Source organism: Fistularia commersonii, chromosome 2, assembly GCF_037954325.1.
Source record: "Fistularia commersonii isolate RoL2024-O1a breed Wild chromosome 2, RoL_Fcom_v1.0, whole genome shotgun sequence".
NCBI lineage: Eukaryota > Metazoa > Chordata > Actinopteri > Syngnathiformes > Fistulariidae > Fistularia > Fistularia commersonii.
Window position 1 is genome coordinate 16,818,796 of NC_141285.1, and position 19,234 is coordinate 16,838,029.

A 19,234-nucleotide genomic window follows, 5' to 3' on the forward strand; every position below is an offset into this window, starting at 1 on the left:
TCAAATTAATTTTGTAAACTGCCATTGTATAATGTGTAGCATGCTTATATACGAAAAACTCATGACAAATAGCTTTGGAAACTATGCTGAATTAATATTGAGCCCTAGAGGGTTAGGATCCTATTTATAAAAACCTTATTGTATATAGCCTTTAATTTAGTTAATCAAGTGTGTTTCATAAGGCTGTTGGGGGAGAAATGTACTCACAACAGTCTAGGTTTAAATAAATACATAATGCTATTAAGCAATCATGAATTATCAAAGTATGATCATTTTTTGGAAAGCATAAAAATAGAATACATATTGCAGAGAGGAAGACATTTCCAAAGAAAATATTGGGGAGAAACAAAACAATATCCGTAAATATTAATAGTTGCAATTATTTGAAAACATAACTGGCAATAATAAGTAGGACTTCAAATACATATGCAAAATAAAATGATTGAAAAGTCATCAAGTGATTTAGGCCATCAAATTAAGGTGAGCAGGAATGATTTCATTAAAGTATTTTGTGGGCAGCCATGCTCCGGGTTACAGGTTTCCTCCTGTGATTTTCCGGCTTTGACCACCTGGGTCACACGTTATCACAAATGGCTGTGATGTCTAACTGGAATACAAAAGGAAGGTTTTCAAGAGGATAAACACTCCAACTGTTTGGAAAAATAACCACAAGTCCATTTCCAGCCCCATGGCGATGCCAAAATAGTTCGTTCTAGGAAATGGCTGCTGCTTGGCAGTTTAAGTGCACTTTGTATGGTTGAGTGTGATTGTGTGTATTCTACGAGGGGAGATTTTGATACGTGGTAAGTCTCACACACACGCCAATTGTCTTTAATTATCTTAAAACAGGACAAATATCAAGATGTAACAACTTATTAGATTCCAGAGACATTTTATAACAGCGCTGGCCATATCACTTGTGTTTTGTCTCTTCTTTGACATGCTGAGATACCACATGGAGAAGATGTAAGTCAAGACAGCTGTACTAAAGTTAAAACATCCCACAGCTATCACTCATGTAGATAAGTGGAGCGACTTTGCCAGAAAGTATCAAAAAAGGTATTTTGTGCTATGAAATGTCATCGATTTGCAGAGAAATTGTTAAATCTAATTGAGTGGAACAGAATGCTGGATCACAAAACTGTGATACGTTTGACTCAATTTTCATAAGACCAATTTCAAATGAAACAAGAGGCGAACATATCCAAGCAGGACTGTCGCAATCCTGTAATAATGAAGACCAACAGTTGGCAATATAAAAATTCCCCCAAAGACGTCTGTTCTCACAGACAACAATGTGTTTTTTTAAACTTTAACAATATCTTGAGTCAATGGCTTAGTAGAGTGGACAGAGAGCATTTTCTAGTTGTATGGAACAATATGTTTCAATTACGTTGAAGGAAAAATGCCAGAACTGATATTACAGTATGTTACTTTTGTTTATTTAGATTAAGCCAAATCTCAACTAAGTCATCTTTAATTACAAAGGAAACTGGTTACATGCTATTAGTTGTTATAATAAACTAGAAATGGGGCTCTAATACCATGGGATGTTTTCAGCAGTTGATTTCAATGTTATGACAAGTTATACACTAAATAATGAAAAATATTTATTAATTAACATCAACTTTTCTCAGTGTCTACCCCTTTAGGGACCACTGCATGCAGAATTCTGATGACTCATGCCATTCCCATTAGATCCAACAGATATTGCATGAGCGCTTCATATGCATGCACATATGAGCATGTACTATGTGTGTGTATATGTCCATGTTTTCCTTCTCAGCAACAGACCAATGTCATTCATGCCCAAGACAGCTGCTGAGGCATAGCTAAATGCCAATACATCTTTTTCCAAAACCTGATTCCCAAACTCCTACATTTCCACAATCCAGGTTCCCTTGTGGGCCACATATCTTTGTCAAATTCTTGGATGACTGATGAAAACCCCAACAGGCGATAGACGACAGAAATCCACAAAGGAATTTCCCCTATGGGCATCAATAAAGTTTATCTTATCTTATCTTAGTGTAAAGTGCTGGCTTCTTTAGCAGTAACACTTTCCTCAGTTTGAACATTGATGTTTTTGAGAGAGTCCACACTCTTCACCCCTCATGCTTTATTCACCTGTGTTTCAGAATGCCTCTTGGTTAACCCCACAAAGCTCATTCATCATTACACCTGCCTGTTATGGAAAATCTCTCATATAATATAAGATAAGTTTACCAAGCACACATTAACCACATTTATTGGTCGTTAAAGGCTAATGCTAAGTGGGACCGTGGGTGTGAAATTTCCCCCTCTCTCAGCCTTGGACTTAACAATGGTCCACTAAGCCCAATGAGCTGTACAGCTGCAGAGTAGAGTTAGGTTACCGGGCCAGTGAATGACAAGAGCAGGTTGGGTGACAGACAGGGGAATACAGAGGTGAACAAAAAACTGATTACTCCACAATAGGAAGACCTTATGACTGCCATCTGTGTTTGTATTTGTAAGTGTGCTTATTAAGTGTTACATATGGTGCCACTGTTTTATTGGACCTTCTCAATGCTGGGGTTTCAAGGTTAACAGAAGAAAAAATGTCGACAGAGAGGTCGCTGGAGCACTGAGAGGTAGAGGGGATGGTTAACTGCCTGTTGTGACACCATAACAGACAAACAATGTTTGAAATGTCATGTCACTGGCATCCATGATAAGTCTTATCCTTATCCCAGGACAGTCTCTTCTAACTCCTTCCCTGTCTCTGTCCCTTTCCTTTGTAACCCGCCTCAGTGAGTGTTAGAGCAGAGGTAGACACAGGGTATTCAAAGCCTTTGCTGCGACTGGAAGGAAGATCATGGGGTCACCCTATAAAAACATTCCCATGGTGCACCTCACCCCCACTGCCTCCCCCTCAACCCCTGCCAGAAACTTCCTGACATAGAGCAGAGCACAGAGATGAGCAGAGACACAGACAAGGTTGCAAAAGAAGTGCTTGAGTGTTGTTGGAAAACACCTTCAGTTTAACTTCAGGTCCAGAGAAAACATGACAATAGTAAAAAGCAAGCAACAACTTAAAACTGTCACTGTCAAAAGAGACAACAACTTAAAACTGTCACCATACATGGTGATCTGAGATAGCTCCACATCCAAAGCACATATTTCAATTGACCATTTGATGTTTCTCTTTTAAAATTAGATTTTAGATTTATTTTTTAATTTGTACAAATAATTAGTAAAGACTTTAATTAACTAATCAAACATTAGTTATCTTCTTTGATAATCTGTGGTTTTTAAAGATTTTGTTTCCATCTTGAAGAACATGCCTCATGTTTAATACATTGTGAAAATTTTCCATTTACTCTGTCATAGTGGCGATGAGGAATTCATTCATTTCCTCTCGCTTTTGTTTTCCATTATAATGCTTCATGTGCTGTCATTGATCTCCTGCAAATTAATGAAATTGTAAGCACATAATTTCCAAAAATTCGCTAGCCAGGTTTACTAGGGCTTGACATCAGTAACTCCACACCACAGTGGCGTTACATGGTTACCATTACAGTGTTTAGACTACAGTGAATGTACGCATTTTGATGTGGCTGAATAGTCTTTCTTTATAGATATGCACAACACATAAGGCGAGAGAGAAAAAAGTGCTTTAAATAAAAAAACAGAAGAGCTCCTTATAGTCTATATTTTGACAAACAATGCATGGGATGCTCAGTGTGGTTTATTGTTGTAAGTTTTTTTTTTTTGTTTATTTTTCCCCATCTGACAATTTCTTTGAACCATCTGAGTCTGACACACCGCTGTGATGCAGCAAAGTCCCTGCTGGGGGAACAATGCAGCCCTGCCTTTCTGACCTCTCAGTCTAGCAGACACACAATGACAGCCTTAATTACCAGCCTCCATTCCCAGCACCAGGGCTTTCCCCTGCACTGCCCATTCAGAACTGCAGTTTCTCCCTTAGTTGCTCATTTCAGCGAAACACAAAGCAAGCAGTGTCCGCCTCTGATCTCTTGACACCGAGATCAGGCCTGTGCACTAGCACTTGCAGCCTCAAAGTGTCTCTGTATCTCATTTTTTCTTTTCAACCCTCTTGTTCAGCCTGTCTCATTTCACTGAGGAGTCCCTGTTGTTTGTATGTGCTGCTAAAAAGGGCAATTAGTTCAACCACATACCGATCAAACATTGGAGCTTAGTTTGGCATTCATTTGCCAGTCTAATGTGGTTATTTGCGTCTGGATGTTTTGTGTCTGGAAACATGAATTCATTTTCATTCCCGAATCTTCTGACATAAAGTGGTAGCCACAGATTATAGGAGCAAAATACATACATTAAATGTAATACAAGTTCCATTGGTTAAAATCCAACTAAAGCTCTAAAAAGCTATGTAAAATGGATCTGACCATAAATTCAGCTCCTTTCATGGCCCTACATACAACTGCCTTCCATGAAGTTCCATGAAAATTGACCCAGTAGTTTAATACGGTTAAATGCCAGCAAGCCCCATACACTAAAATAAATGCACAACAACAATATTTCTGTTGAGGGAGTTATTGTCAGTTCTTTGGCTATTAAATTATCTGGGAGCAGCACTCAAAGGAAGGACTGTAGCTCTGACTTTTTCAGTCCTGATACCGATGGATAGATGGATAGATGGATAGATGGATAGATGGATAGATGGATAGATGGATAGATGGATAGATGGATAGATAGATAGATAGATAGATAGATACCTGTGAGTATCCAGCACCAGTCTATTGCGAGTATATAAATAATCACACTTATAATCATACTTGTTTTAAGCTAAATACAATTATTATTATTGTGATGTATCTGTTATATCCACCAATAGCATCATGGATCTTACTTCTTTTATTGTTCCCTTTTCACTGATTGGTCATTTTCTGCACTGAACAATGTCCAGTAGACTTTTGGTTTTTACTTTTCTTCTTTCCTCTTCTGCTATAATTTAGTTTTATGTAATTTTGAAAACAATACAGTGCAACATTACGAACGACAAATGGGAACAGAGATTTCAACTTATTAATTTATCTCATTCAATTGCAAGTTAATATGCAGTTAACATACTTTTGTTCAGACACATACTGTCGACACTGCACACCTAAAAAGAATTCGTAAAAGTATTTCAGTGAAATGCCCCCGTTCCCATACCTCCTTAGTTAAAAATGATGGCATTGAATTTAGATATTAATTGGCGATGCAGTGTCTTCTAGAATTCAATGAGAGAAGTTGACTTTAGAAATGTACACTGCTCAAAAAAATAAAGGGAACACTTAAAAAACACATCCTAGATCTAAATGACTGAAATATTCTTATGAAATACTTTGCTCTTTACACAGATGAATGTCCTGACAACAAAATCACACAAAAATGATCAATGGAAATCAATTGTATCAACCCATGGAGGTCTGATTAGGAATCACACTCAAAATTAAAGTGTAAAAACAAACTCCAGGCTGATCCAACTTTGATGTAATGTCCTTAAAACAAGTCAAAATGAATCTGTGTTGCTTCCTGAGTGGACACTATGATTTCACAGAAGTGTGATTGACTTGGAGTTACATTGTGTTGTTCAAGTGTTCCCTTTATTTTTTTGAGCAGTATATTTTATTTGAAGACTGGTTATACTGTAGCAAACAATCTTACTAAATAATTTATACTTATACTTAATAATCTTACTTAATAATGGCATTTCATGGAAAATACTCAGGACGAGTAAAGCAAATAGAAACCAAGACAATTTTGTCCAGCAACTAGCTACAGCAAATGGAGCAATCAATGTACTCAGGGTTCATAGCTAATGTTGTTATTCTCATATTCTTGTACCTGTGCTTTCAGAAAAACCATCAAGACACAAGCACCTGATGCTTGCAGTAGGATTTTCTCAGTTTTAATGTCTTAATTTTAATGTCTATGTTGTAATACTTCAGGACTTTGATTTCAAAATGGCTTTTTAGACCTTGGGAAAATTGTCCAAAGATGGTATAAAAATGGCATAGGTGGCCTTATCTGTAAAAGCTTCACAGGCATAGCAACAGTCTGTAAATGAGGAGATTGGGGTTAAGGAAGTCTCTACTGTACTCATATAATAACATACAGTGTACATATAAGCCTTTCTCAGAGGTGGCATGTGATCAAATATTTGCATTTATTGTAAATTAACATACCCCCTCTAAACTTGGTGTGCCAACAGGATATGGTGCTGTAGTGAAATATCTGACCTTTCACCTTCTCTCCACAGTGAAAGGAGAAGCATCCTGTTCTGGTTCCTGAGACCCCAGTTACTCTGGAGCTGTGTTATGAACACAAGCCACAGTGTTGTTACCATGCAGTTATTTACTTGTCACACTGCTATAAATCTAAAGTGAATCAGATTGCTGCCATCTTGAATTGATGCTATGATTGTAAAAGTGAATTATCTTCTTAAGAAAGCTGAACAAGTTTGCAATAATAAAAGTGTGATTTAAAAAAAATGATTCATCAAAAGCACACTGAGAAATACGTGGATCATTTTCTTTTTTTCAAATTAATGTTCTAAAGATTAGCTTGGATGAGGAAAACCAATGACCAGTATCCTACAACAATGATGAACAAAAAAGGTAAGAACTTTTTTTTCCATTCATCATTGACTTTTTTTATTTTCATTTTGCCAACCAGTTTCCAGGAATCTAATTAGTACAGTGGCAGCAAATATTGTCATGAAATTGTTAAAAATCCACCAAAAATTATCACTACCATTTGTAAGAAATGATTTCAAATTTGCATGAAGCCACCTAAGGTCAAAAGTATTACTCAGTTGCAGGAAAATGAGAAATAAAGTCTAAAAAAATTAGACAAATATCTGAATCTAACGATGAAATAGAATAAAAAATTACAAAGACTACATAATGTATTTATCTTCGGCTTTACTGACACTAAGAGTCTATCTTGTCCACCTGAGGAATTTGAAGCCTCCATTATTATTATTTCAGTGTATATCTACATTTTCTATCAGAGCAGGTGTGAATTTACATACCTTCGGTGAAAGTAACCTCTTCCAGCCTCAAACAGACAGGGTTAAGTATCATGATTACCAAAACAGGAAGTGGTGCAACTGTTGTCTCAGCAAAAACTGAGAGGAAGAATGGGATTTCTGTGCAAAACACAAACCAGCTGGCAGGAAACCACACTTTTATCATTCTTTTAACTTTGATTTCCTTGCGGGGGAAGTGTCCTCATTCCCTCTTTGGTTTACTGTCTCCTAGGTCTTCCAACCTTTTCATGCCTACAGACTACACCCTCTCTGTGGATATTCAAAGTTGCTCCAGCCTATGACATGACAATAACACCATGCAAAGTGCCTCCCATGGCAAATTACTGTGGTGATTTCAGAGTTGGCCCGAGGGCACAGAGATCATGGGGTAAGATGCTAAGCATTCTCTCATGACAAATTGTGAAGTGTGACTGGTGTTGAAAGTTTATCAATTAACCGTGTTAAAAACTGAAGGATGCATAGAGTGAAGGGGTGAAATCGTAGATGAAAGAAAACAGCTGGTGGGGCAAAATGTAAACATGATTTCAGGGTAGATATCCTCCTTTTTAAGACAAGAGCTGGTAAATTCAAATTAGAAAAGCTGAAGGGCAGATGTTTTTTTTTGCTTCTCCCAGTGGCATTAGCCTCCAGGGGACGGCAAATTTTATCAATATTACAATATTATCAATATTACAGTACCATATACTCTTGAAATACTGTCAAATCATGCTCCAAACTAAATTCAAACGCAACAGACGATGTACAAAGTATCCATTTAGCCACTTTAATATCGTGTTTAAAAATCAAGAATTGCCAAATATTTTGCCAGAGGCTTTAACAGGAGCCCCTATAATGCTTGAATCAAAAATGAACACAGATACATTAAATAGAAATGAGTTTTTTTTCTTTATACATCATGTATTTACAGGAACACCCTTGACATTGAGATGTAGGGAAAAATAACCAATTCAATCTGAGAATAAGCGGGAAATTAAAATAATTAAGAATAAGCAGAATGTCAGCTCCTTCAAACAACTGACCTACTAACAAACTGGACACTTTCAAAAAAGTTATTTTTCTTTTGATTGTGCATTCAGAAGTTCCTAATATCTAAGTAAACCTTCCTTATCAGCTGCCTTATAAAAATCTGCTCATATATTTGCTTGCATATCCAGTACACATACACACACAGTGCACATACAGTATAAAAGCTGATTCAAGCTGATACCTACATAGGTTAAATGCATCGGCGGTAATATAAGTCAATTAGAGACTTAGATATTTGACATGTTAGCCCACTATAACCCTGGGGGCATAGTTAAACAATATATGGGACCACATTTCAACCAAGTGGTTGCACAGTCATCCCAGCATGACTGTCTACTTGCCTTGAAAAAGGAGCACTCCTCTGTCAAATGCAAACACAGAGATTTATAACCAAATAGTTTTGGTCAGAATAACAGCCGCTGCGGACTAACAGGTCTGTATTGTTGATGATGACGTTAACTTTATCACCACAACCAAAGGAAAGCATCCTTTTGGGTAAGTAACTCATTGAAAGTGTTACTTTGCAGTGTGAAGAGGCCTCCCTTCACAGCTCATGTCAAGTCTCCATGTTTACACTGTTATGGCCATTTGTCACAAACGACAGGCTGCTGTTGAAATGATCACCATTTGAGGTGCGAGGGCCCATTTTTGTAACTAGCATATGGTCACGATTAGATAGAGGAAATAAAATAACTGACATGGGCAGGAATCTGAGAAAATCTCAACAATTTCACTAATTGCAGTGAAACAAAAATCACATTGTAACAAAAAAGTAATTTTATTTTACGATGTAACCTGAGTAATGCCTCATCACAGTTCTTCTCACATGGATAATGTTGATTGATCCACTTCACTGAAAAAAAGTTTTGGTAAATATTCAATCAGAAATGACACTTTTTTTGTAAATGGTAAAAGTCTTAGAAATGCATACTTTTATAATATATGTATATATATATATACATATAAATAGGCAGTGCTGTATTGATTTTATGCATTGCTTTTGAATTTCCAGATTAATTGATAAATAGTGCCTTTTGGCTAATTATTTGCTGTTTTTTAAGCATTTGTCAATTAATTAATAAATCGATTGCGAATCAATAAAGAAAACTTCCTGTAAAGGAAAAAAGTGTCATTACAAAAATGGCAATATTGCTGAAAAAACAGCAACAACTTCCATTACACAAGCGATGTGTAGTCTGATAATCCTGGTGAATCAATAATTAAGTTCTACTTAAGAAGTAAAAACTGAAAAGCTTTATCTGTGCTTTATTGGAGTAGAAAATAAATATTCCTTATTAGTTTCTACTAAGACAGACCAAATCCAAATGTACAAATTCTTGAGCCCCAATTCAAACAGTTAAGTGGGAGGAGAAAAGGCAATGCTACAGATCCCTGTGATCCATTAAGACTTCACCATAACTTTTTGACTTTCAAAAAATGAGTAACATAGTGATCAAATTTGTGCTGCTTTGTTGTTTCAAACTTCCATTCAGGTTGTAAAAAGACAGTAAAGTATGAGCTTAAAATAATTGGTAATTTCACTGAACAATAAAAAGATGAAGAGGAATCCATCATTTTGAAGCACTGAGCCAGGGAAATGCACTAAAGCTAAGAAAGGGGCATGGCTATTCCTTTGCTCATAGACACAAATTAAGCACAGAGACCTACACACACAGCAGCAACCACCTCCACATACCCACAAACCTGCATTCCAGGAAAAGACATTTTCCATGAGTTCATCTTTCTACAATGATAAATTTTTATAATATGTCATTCAGCCCATCATTTTGATCATGCCAGTTACAGATGGAGCCAACGACTGCAGTCCCTTATGGAGAACAAAATCATGAGTGCAAGTGGAAGACATGTTGGAAGGGAGCCAAAGTGTGGCAGTGAGAGGCATTCTGCTCATAACTGGGGGAGCGACCTAATTTTCCGAATAAAAGCTAGTTTACATAACACCTCTGTCCCCATGACAGGAGCAGAGGGCAGCTGCTGCCAGGCCTGTGGCTTTCACTCAGCTACCATGAGTTCCCTGAAAAATTATTCTCTCTGAACAGCCACAACCCTCCTTCATGACAGGTTCCAAAAATAACCTAAATAGGTCTTAGGATTCTAGTAATGCATAAACACATTGGTAACCACAGCTATTTAATTGCATTACTCTTGTTTGCCTGAAATTATGCAAAGGAAGGGGTAAAGAACATTTCAACCAAGACCATCAATATTTAGATTTAGTGTATCCCCTCTGCCATCAGCAAAATATAATTTAAGTCCTTCACAAGTGGTTTTAAATGCTTATAAATCATTTCACCACAAAATCTTCACTCATATTAAAAAGGTAATTAGTGAAATTATCTGTCGACAGCAACCACTCACTCACTTGAAACTCATAGGGACTATATTGAAACACCTCAGGGTATCAACTGTTTAGATATGAGTTAAGCACTTAAATGATGGTGTGAAAAACAACAGCATTCGATTTTCATTTACACACTTCTCAAAGGATCCTTTTGTCCCTATCATAGTAAGATACTGCTAATCCTCATGTAATCATCATGAGAAAATATCCCTATTGGCTAGATATTATTCCAGTTCAGTGTTGTCATTAGCTGAGCATTGCAGTTGTAACATTGCTAAAGCCAACATTGGCCAAATGACAACATTTTTGCACATCGCCAAAACTGCTCACAAGAGTCCAACATCATTAGAAAGCCTCCTTTCTACCAACAGAAGTCCAGTCCTGTTGCCCCTCTCTGCAGGGTCTACCATTTAAAATTTGCATTTTTCTCCTGAAAAGATTGACTCAGACATACGCAGACAATAAAATCCACTAGTCTTCAAACCTTTTTTTAACTTGGACAAGCTGTGCAATGACCATTTTGATTCAGTGTAATTATATGTTTTTTCATATCTAATTAGTGCTAGCTAGGGACTTAAATGAACAGGGAGGGTGTTTTATTGTGCAAATTTTGAGCATTGGTTACAACTTTGTGATGAGGTAACCACATCAAATTGTTATGAGCTTGTTAATATCAGCACCATCATGTTGCTGAGAAGTTAAAGGACTGGCAGTACAAACAATTCTAAGGGTACGTTCTCTTAATGAGAAGTTTGATACAAAATAAGGGCCCAAAGTTATAACCAAAGATGGAGATCATTAAAGCAAATAAAATGTGTTTTCTTTTTATTTGGTGGTGAAAGATACACTTTTTTGTGAGACCAGGGATAAGCAATGCATATTACAATTTGAGCTAAAATATTATTGATGTAGCAAAAAATGGAGATTGTGTAAGAAGCTGCTTTGATATCTACTGCTTGTGTGTAGGGAAGGGGGTCTGCATAAGGAACACATGGAGGACTCTGTGTGGCCCATTAAAAGTGTCAAATCAACAGAACAGTACCATCCACCATATTCAAATCCTTTCTCCAGAAAATCTGACTTTCAGCCACAGTGTAATTTGTTCCGGGTTTGAGTTGTGTGTCTATACTGATAGTCAGATCCTAACGGTTTTCATCAGCTTGTAATATTGTGTTGGCTAGATAATATCATCCTCAATAGAACTAAAATCTAATTTTGTTTTTTTCACCAAATATTTTTGATTAATAATTTAATCACACAGCTTCTGTCATACAACAATATTATTACTAAATATCCAATTCTGTTGTTGGGCACATAGAATTGGTTGACACTAACTAAATCGGTTTACTTTAAAGAAAATAAATTAATGCCTAATCCGATATATTTATAATATTCAAATTGGTGGCAGAGCAACTTGACACCGTGAAACATGTTAAAGAATAATAGCAGAGAAAAGGTGCACGTGACATTAGAACACAAGTTCCCCTTCTGAACTGCTGACAAGCTCAGCTGCGTTCTGAGACAGAAAGGTGTTTTCATTTGCAATCATCTCTGGAAAGAACTGACAATTAGTTGGGACATATTCATCCTTAAATCAATTCCAGCGCAACTCTCCAAGACTCCTTGAGAACAAAACACAGCGATGATAATGTAGCACATTGAATATTGTTTCCAAAATGACAGAGGTCTTAGGTAATGGGTGAGCCAAATACTGTCGCCATTTAAAACATGTTTCTATTAAAAAAATGTGTGTCACATCTGTTATTTGGGTCTCCAGTGTGTTAAATAAGTCTGACCTATACTTGGCTAGACATGCAGTGACAGGTGACTGGGCAATAGAGTAAGTGATGTAGCACAAATGGAAGGAAAATTTATGGAGAAAAAAGCCCAGGAGAGACCTAAATAACCAAGACAGTGTCAAAATGTGTAGGTGTGGAGGCTGTTTGGACACTTTGTGGAATTTTGAGTTATTGTTGGCAGTTTAACAACATCTTAAATAAAAGCCATAAGATAGCTGAGTTTGATTTCCACCTCAAAATTCTTGCATGTGTAGGATTAATTTCACAGATGTAACTGGCATATTGTCTTATTTAATACAGTAGCGATTTGATATTTTCCTATTGAAATTGTACCCTATAGAATTAATCCGTTTTAAAGTGTATATCATTGGTTTCAGAAATATGCAGAGACATGAAAGATAAACATACCCCTACTTTATGTATAATCTATTATGCACTTTTTCTAACAATTTGATCAATTCTAATATAAGCAACTGTAGTAAGTTAACTTAACAAAAATAAGGGCAGCAATTACACGTTGCATGATATACCACTGAGCCAATTCCCATTGGGAAGCGGTCAGTAGATGATCTAATTCCCACACATTGGAGTTTGGAGTTGTCCAGAAGATATTTCATCAGCGCACAGGTCTTTTACAGCCCTCTTGAGACAAGCCATCATCTGTCATAAGGCAAGTCAAAGCATTTTAATCTCACATCTGCTCCTCATTACCATTCCATGCAAAAGAAACTCAGAACTAGAAGTTGCCATTACACCTCATTCAAAGAAAGGCGGAGAAAGAAGTAAGAGAGAAATAGAGGAGAGATTATGGGGCACCATGAAAAAACTATAAAAAATTAAACCATTTATTATTACTGTCTCTCTGCTATGAGATAATATCTTTATTTAACAGCCTGGTGATTGAGTGACCTTCACAATTCACAGCGTAACCCCTCAGTGACATATGTGCGGTACACTAGAAACCTCAGTCTACGTCCCCTGGCGAATTCAGCAAATAAATCATCAACTCAATTTACAAAAAAAATAATAAACTGAGTTGATAGTAGCTGTCACCTACATGGCGAAGTGACGACAGCCCACCTGAATCTACTTTTCCTCACAATTTGTAACAACTTATCCCTCCAATCAGAGACCATTTCAAATGAATTAAATTGCGTCACTTAAATGTCTAACATTACCTTGGTATTTGGAAGCATGTCTTTAGCTTTTGGGAGGTAAAAACAGCAGGGACCATATAGGTATCACATTAGCGTGCTCTCTAACTTCTTGCAATACCTCAAGGACAATTACCCTAAGCATCTCAGCAGAGTGAAAACCTGCATATAAACAGTCAATCAGGCATCCGGTAAACAGATGAAAATACATTCATAGAATATATTTGCTGAATGTACTGTCTGCAAGTTAAACAAAAGGATGGTGCCTCAAACATATATCATGAATTGATATCTAGATTTACTGTTTTGACCTTTGAAGAAGCCTGACCATATACTGTGGTTTTTACTGATGATACCTTGCAACACATTATTGCTGTTCAAAGGAACACAAGCACATATATACAGACACTCACACACATGACTGCAGAAGACAGAGGCCCATCTGTTTAACAAGTAGGTCAGACCAGAGCCAGAAAAAGGGCCAGGGAGAGAAAGACACAGTTATAGAGATTGGCTGGTACAACTTGGCATTGGGTGCCATCATGGGTTGGTGTGAATGAAATTGAAAGACACAGTAAAATCCAAAATTACACAACAAAGCTTATTCCATTTAACATAGGACAAGTTCAAGACATAAAACCAACATTTGATGTGAAATAGAGGAAAAGTCGATTGATGATTTGCTTTATTTGTCTTACCTGAGGGCAGTCTTTGATATAATGACCCTTGTTAAAGCACAAGTGGCATAAGTAATTGGGAGGTGGTCTCTTATTGGGCTTTCTTGGCTCTGATGAAAGGGAAAGGTCTGAGAAATGGTCCGTCAGGGAGTTGAGTCCATCCACAATGTTATTTAAGGAGCCATACGGTGACACATTCTTATAAACGTTGTTGTTTAAGGCCTAAAAAACAAGAATAAGATCATGAATGTTTACGTCTAACACTGTATTGGACAAGATCCAAGGTATAACCTCCTTTGTATAAAAACAGCACAAAGAGATTACCAAAACAGTTTTCTTACATGTCTTTCTTATGTATTCTGATATTGATACCTAATTTTAGCAGACAATAATGTAGAATAAGCAGCTGAATTTGACATAAATGTCAGGAATGTTTCAAATAAACTTCAAAAAGATGTTAGCATAACATCAAAACCACAAAGCACAGATGTTACCTTTTAGCATAATATGAAAATCAGGTTGATGAAATATCGTCATCGAAAGATATTGTATTAGGACATTTGCAATAAATTGGGTCTTGGTTGATTATAACTTCTAAACAACTTTAAATCACCACTATATCACTGTTGTTCGTATTTGAATCAAACGTCTTGCAATGGCGATTCTGACAATGGCTTAACAGCCTGCATTCAGCCACATGCAGTATTAATATTTTATTTATATTGTCTTCCAATATTATTCCTGCTGGGATTAGGGTCAAATAAATACAATTTTTTTTCTTCTGAAATATTTATCTGTAAAAGTTGTTATATAAGCCTATACCCAATGTCTATGTTGAAATTTCTAGAATAGGGTAATAATTGGAAATCAATACAGCTGATCTAGATGTACAAAGTACAAAAATGTTTATGCTAATATGTTTATCACTTGACCACAGCAACCAAAACAATATAACATCATGTTAAAAAGCATTTCTTTCCACTGTCATTTGTGTTGCCATCAGTCACTGATATACTTTGAGTTGCTCTGTCCTATTTTTGATAGGCAAAAAAACCCTCAAAGATCATTTCTATCATTAAATACAGAAAATCTGGAGAGAGGCCCAGCTGTGCTCATGCACTGGAAAAGTACTAAGCATGTCCAAAGAGAAGGACAGGACTTTACAGAGGATGACTCATTGTAAACAAGATGGGAGGCATGTTCCCTCGCCAGCCTGGGGAACATCAGCAATGTCACCATGCACTATTGGCCGTAAACAAGTCAGTCAGTGTTTGTCGACTGCTCAGAGCCACAGAACACAGCAACACATGCCACTGGCCCGGGGAATTTACTGAAAATGCCCACTGAATATTAATAACAGACAGAGCATAGCCCGAAGCTCACCATTTTCCTTCTCATTCATAAATTCCTTTGCTGAAATAGAACCCTGGCTACAACATAAATGATATAACCCATGCATTAGTGCATTAGATTGTGCAGATTTTTGGCCAGATGTTTATTTTTCAATAATTGTTCTTCGTCAAGTAATTAACTCAGTTGGACTTACTGCCTAACAAACTCTCCCTACTTATTTGTCTGGCTTCAAATTACAAATTTGGGAAAAAAGTACTAAAGCACAAAATGTCCATGAGGACTAAGCTTGACAATCACAGATATAATCATGCACAACACAAAAGACCATTCCTTCATTTGGGGATCAGATTTGTGTCTTGGGGTGATCTTGTTGATATTTAATGTTGAATAGAGTGGAAACCTTAGACTCGGCAACCCAGCAAATACCTATAGCTCACAGCCAGTGTGATTGCCTTGCTAATTGACTCCAGCTTTGAGACTCATGTTCATTTATTATATGTATTCACTGTAAATCAAACATTACGACTATGTTCTTTCTCAACTTTTCCATCTACCATACAGTATTACTGTATTATGTATTACAACTATTATTACTTTACTTTGTGCAGCCTTGGTGTGTCTGTGGAGTTATTTTAACAAACATAAAACAAGAAACTTTGGCCCATTTACGATGGCTACATTTCTTCAGTTTGGCCTTAAAACAGCTACTGCCAGCCAAAGAGAAAACTAATTTTGCACACTGCTGAGTGAGTGAGTGAGTGAGTGAGTGAGTGAGTGAGTGAGTGAGAATAAAAGCACAATGTAAAACTTTTTAATATCAAAGTGCCAACAGATGAGATGAAGGTAAGCAGTTCCAAAGCAACAACAGATGCATTAATACGCCAATCTTCTACTAAGTACTTTTGTGTTCTATCAGTTACTTCAAAAACAAATGCATTACTCAGTATCCAATCTAAGCAGTGGTTCATTTTACTGGGCATGGTCAGTAAAATATGATGCACAATGCCCCCCCCCCCCCCAAAAAAAAGCTTCAATGTATGCTTTCTCCATTTGAAAGTCCTCATAGTCATGTGGATTGAATTGCATTACACAATGATGTGTAATGTACATTGTGCACACCCAAATTTTCAGAGGACTGGTTCATGTTCATGTTTAATGATGTGCAGTCATAAAAGACACATGCAATGAATGAAGGATCCACCATAAATCTACAATTGGGTTTTCCAGAAAGTGTTGTAATAAAACAGATCTTAAACTGCAGTGTAAATCAACACAACGGGAAACCATACATTGCTGCAACTTTTTCCGACAGTACGTTATTAGTTGTGTGTGTTTATGCAGTCCTGAGGTCTCTGCACTTTGGGAAGGGTTTGTAGTATCAGGTTTGCTCCCAGCATACATTAGCATCATGTTTGTCCCTAAAATTACACAGAGCTACAAAAATAGACAATATGCAAGCAAGGATTGATTTTGTTTGCTCAACCTGGTCTATTTGAAGAAGTCAGAGAGCGCAGACTTCAGCAAAAGGCTGAGTGGCCTTCTTCCACCACTCAGAGGCATGTATATCCACCACTGTCCCACTCAACAATATAATTACAATACAAAGAATGTGGCTGGAGCACGCTGAAGATACCTATCGTCCAAAATAAATATCAAAATCTTTTGACTTTCAAATATCTCACTAGATCTTTTAATTGTTACATTTGCACTTATGTTATTAAATTTAAAGGTGGATCTGTTACAATAGCAGTTGAGGGGGTGATTTAATGGTGACATTGTGAAACTGAATAGACTGACCTCCAGTGGAATCAATTTGATAATCTCGGTATATATTTGGAGGGCTTACTATGTTGTGTTTAAATATATTGCACTTGCATTCCGACGTACGCTAGTTCTTGGTCTTGCAGTCTAGTGGGGGGTAGCTGGTTGCTTCAAACGATTTTTGATCTGCCCGCTAGAGTTTGGTTTAATTTTGCCTGAAGTTTCTGTCCGTTTCAGAAGTGTCACCGCGAGTGTATTCTACCAGAGTAGCCCATGCTTTACATGCTGAAACATTTCCTGCGTCATCGTGCAAGAGTCTAACAGATCAACCAGCCCTCTTCCCAGGTCACTACTCAACTAACCAAGACCCGCTCCGAGAAATCCAATTTGATATACACAAACAGTCGTGCCGTTTTCACCTCATTCCGCTGGAGCTGAAAGAAGTTGTTGAGATAGTTGGAGTTGAGGGAAGAGCTCAGGTCCCCCGATATGGTAGTCTTGCTGATACTGAGATCCGGGTGGGAAGAGTTGGATTCGGGTCTGAACGCGTCAAAGGCGCTGGTCTGGTGGGGGTCTTGTAAGGAGAGATAGACCCAGTTGAGAAGTTGAGCTGGCTGGTACACGGAGGCACTCGTGTCTATGGCAGACAACAAGCTCATCTTTCAATTCAAAGGGGCTAAGCTAGATTTTCCACCGCTGATTCTTGGACTGGTCTCAACTCTCTTGTCGTTCTTCGTTCCCGAGCCCCGGCAAATGTCAAGTGCTCCTCTATTTTTTTGTTCCCGCAAAGGGGGCCTGTCCTCCTAACGCCGGGAGCCTTGTCCCAGTTAGATGTTGCTCAAAAAGTCATTGCGCTAACATGTCAGTATAAAAAAGTTTCCCCCTGCTCCCCATGGTCCGCTATCTTCCTTTATTGCAGCGAGGCAGAGAAAGGCTCTTTGAATATCCAATGAGAGCCGCTGTAACTTGCCGAGGGCGCAGACCAATCAGCGTCCGGGACTCATGAATATTCATGATCTGCATGTTGGGACAAATAGTTCGTGTACCTTTTCCAACTCTCAAATTAGATTAAATGAATTTACTATCCACTCAGAGAGTTCGGGAGCTGTGTACTTATGTCTGGCAGTTAATATTTTGAGTCTAGTTGTGTTTTTTTGAAGGGGAAGATATGTGTTGCATTGATTTGCACTCTGGAATGACACACTAACGTTTTGGCTACTGGTGTTTCATTTACATCTGGGTTTCTAATTTCTATTCACTTTATTCAATGAACATGAAAGGCTGGCTTACGGGTGTTCTGTATTTAAGAAAAAACAGTCAATTAATTAAAAACAGCAAAAAAGCCGTGCAGAGAGCCTGAATCGATTCCTCCAAACCAGCTGGTGCGAAGGCGGGCCAGTGAAGCGTTTGGAAAGCTTTCTAAATGGCTCCCTCTACTGGCAGCTCTCTCTCTCTCTCTCTCTCTCTCTCTCTCTCTCTCTCTCTCTCTCTCTCTCTCTCTCTCTCTCTCTCTCTCTCACTCTCTCTCTCTCTCTCTCTCTCTCTCTCTCTCTCTCTCTCTCACTCTCTCTCTCTCTCTCTCTCTCTCTCTCACTCTCACTCACTCTCTCTCTCTCTCTCTCTCTCTCTCTCTCTCTCTCTCTCACACACACACACACACACACTCACTATCACTCACACACACATCTCACTGTGAGCCTATCTGGGGCACCAATGATGGACATTCATAGGGAGGACATCAAGGCTCCAACAGAGGAAGAACAGGCCAAACTGTCCGAGCATGCAGCTGCATTCAATTTTTTCTTGCAGCGCACTACTTTGTTCCCACACTATTTTTTAACCTGCGAACTGATAATAACTATGAATAGTTTGTTGCGTAATATTCGTTGTAGACCATCAGTTATGTGAAATGACACATTACAAAATAATTGGACAAAAGCTATATTTTACGTGGTAGATTTAATAAAATCACCACGCAGTTAGACTAAATTAGGGTTGTAGAATTGCGATTCAATACTTAGCCTATTAACCAGCTCTTACTCTTAACATTCACAACATCTATC

The 19,234-nt window shown here is 37.6% G+C and overlaps 1 protein-coding gene across 1 annotated transcript in view; it reads right to left on the bottom strand.

Annotated features, from left to right (window-relative positions):
• The window catches only part of zcchc24 (zinc finger, CCHC domain containing 24), a 35,379-nt gene extending 17,278 nt beyond the window's left edge, over positions 1 to 18,101 (bottom strand). Inside the window, exons 1-2 of the mRNA XM_086170928.1 lie at positions 17,591 to 18,101; positions 14,079 to 14,279 (exon numbers count right to left, since the gene is read on the bottom strand). Coding sequence (XP_086027054.1) covers positions 14,079 to 14,279; positions 17,591 to 17,830 — 441 coding nt within the window. The 5' untranslated portion in view covers positions 17,831 to 18,101. The remainder of the gene's footprint in view (positions 1 to 14,078; positions 14,280 to 17,590) is intronic.
• Between the last annotated feature and the right edge of the window lie 1,133 nt (positions 18,102 to 19,234).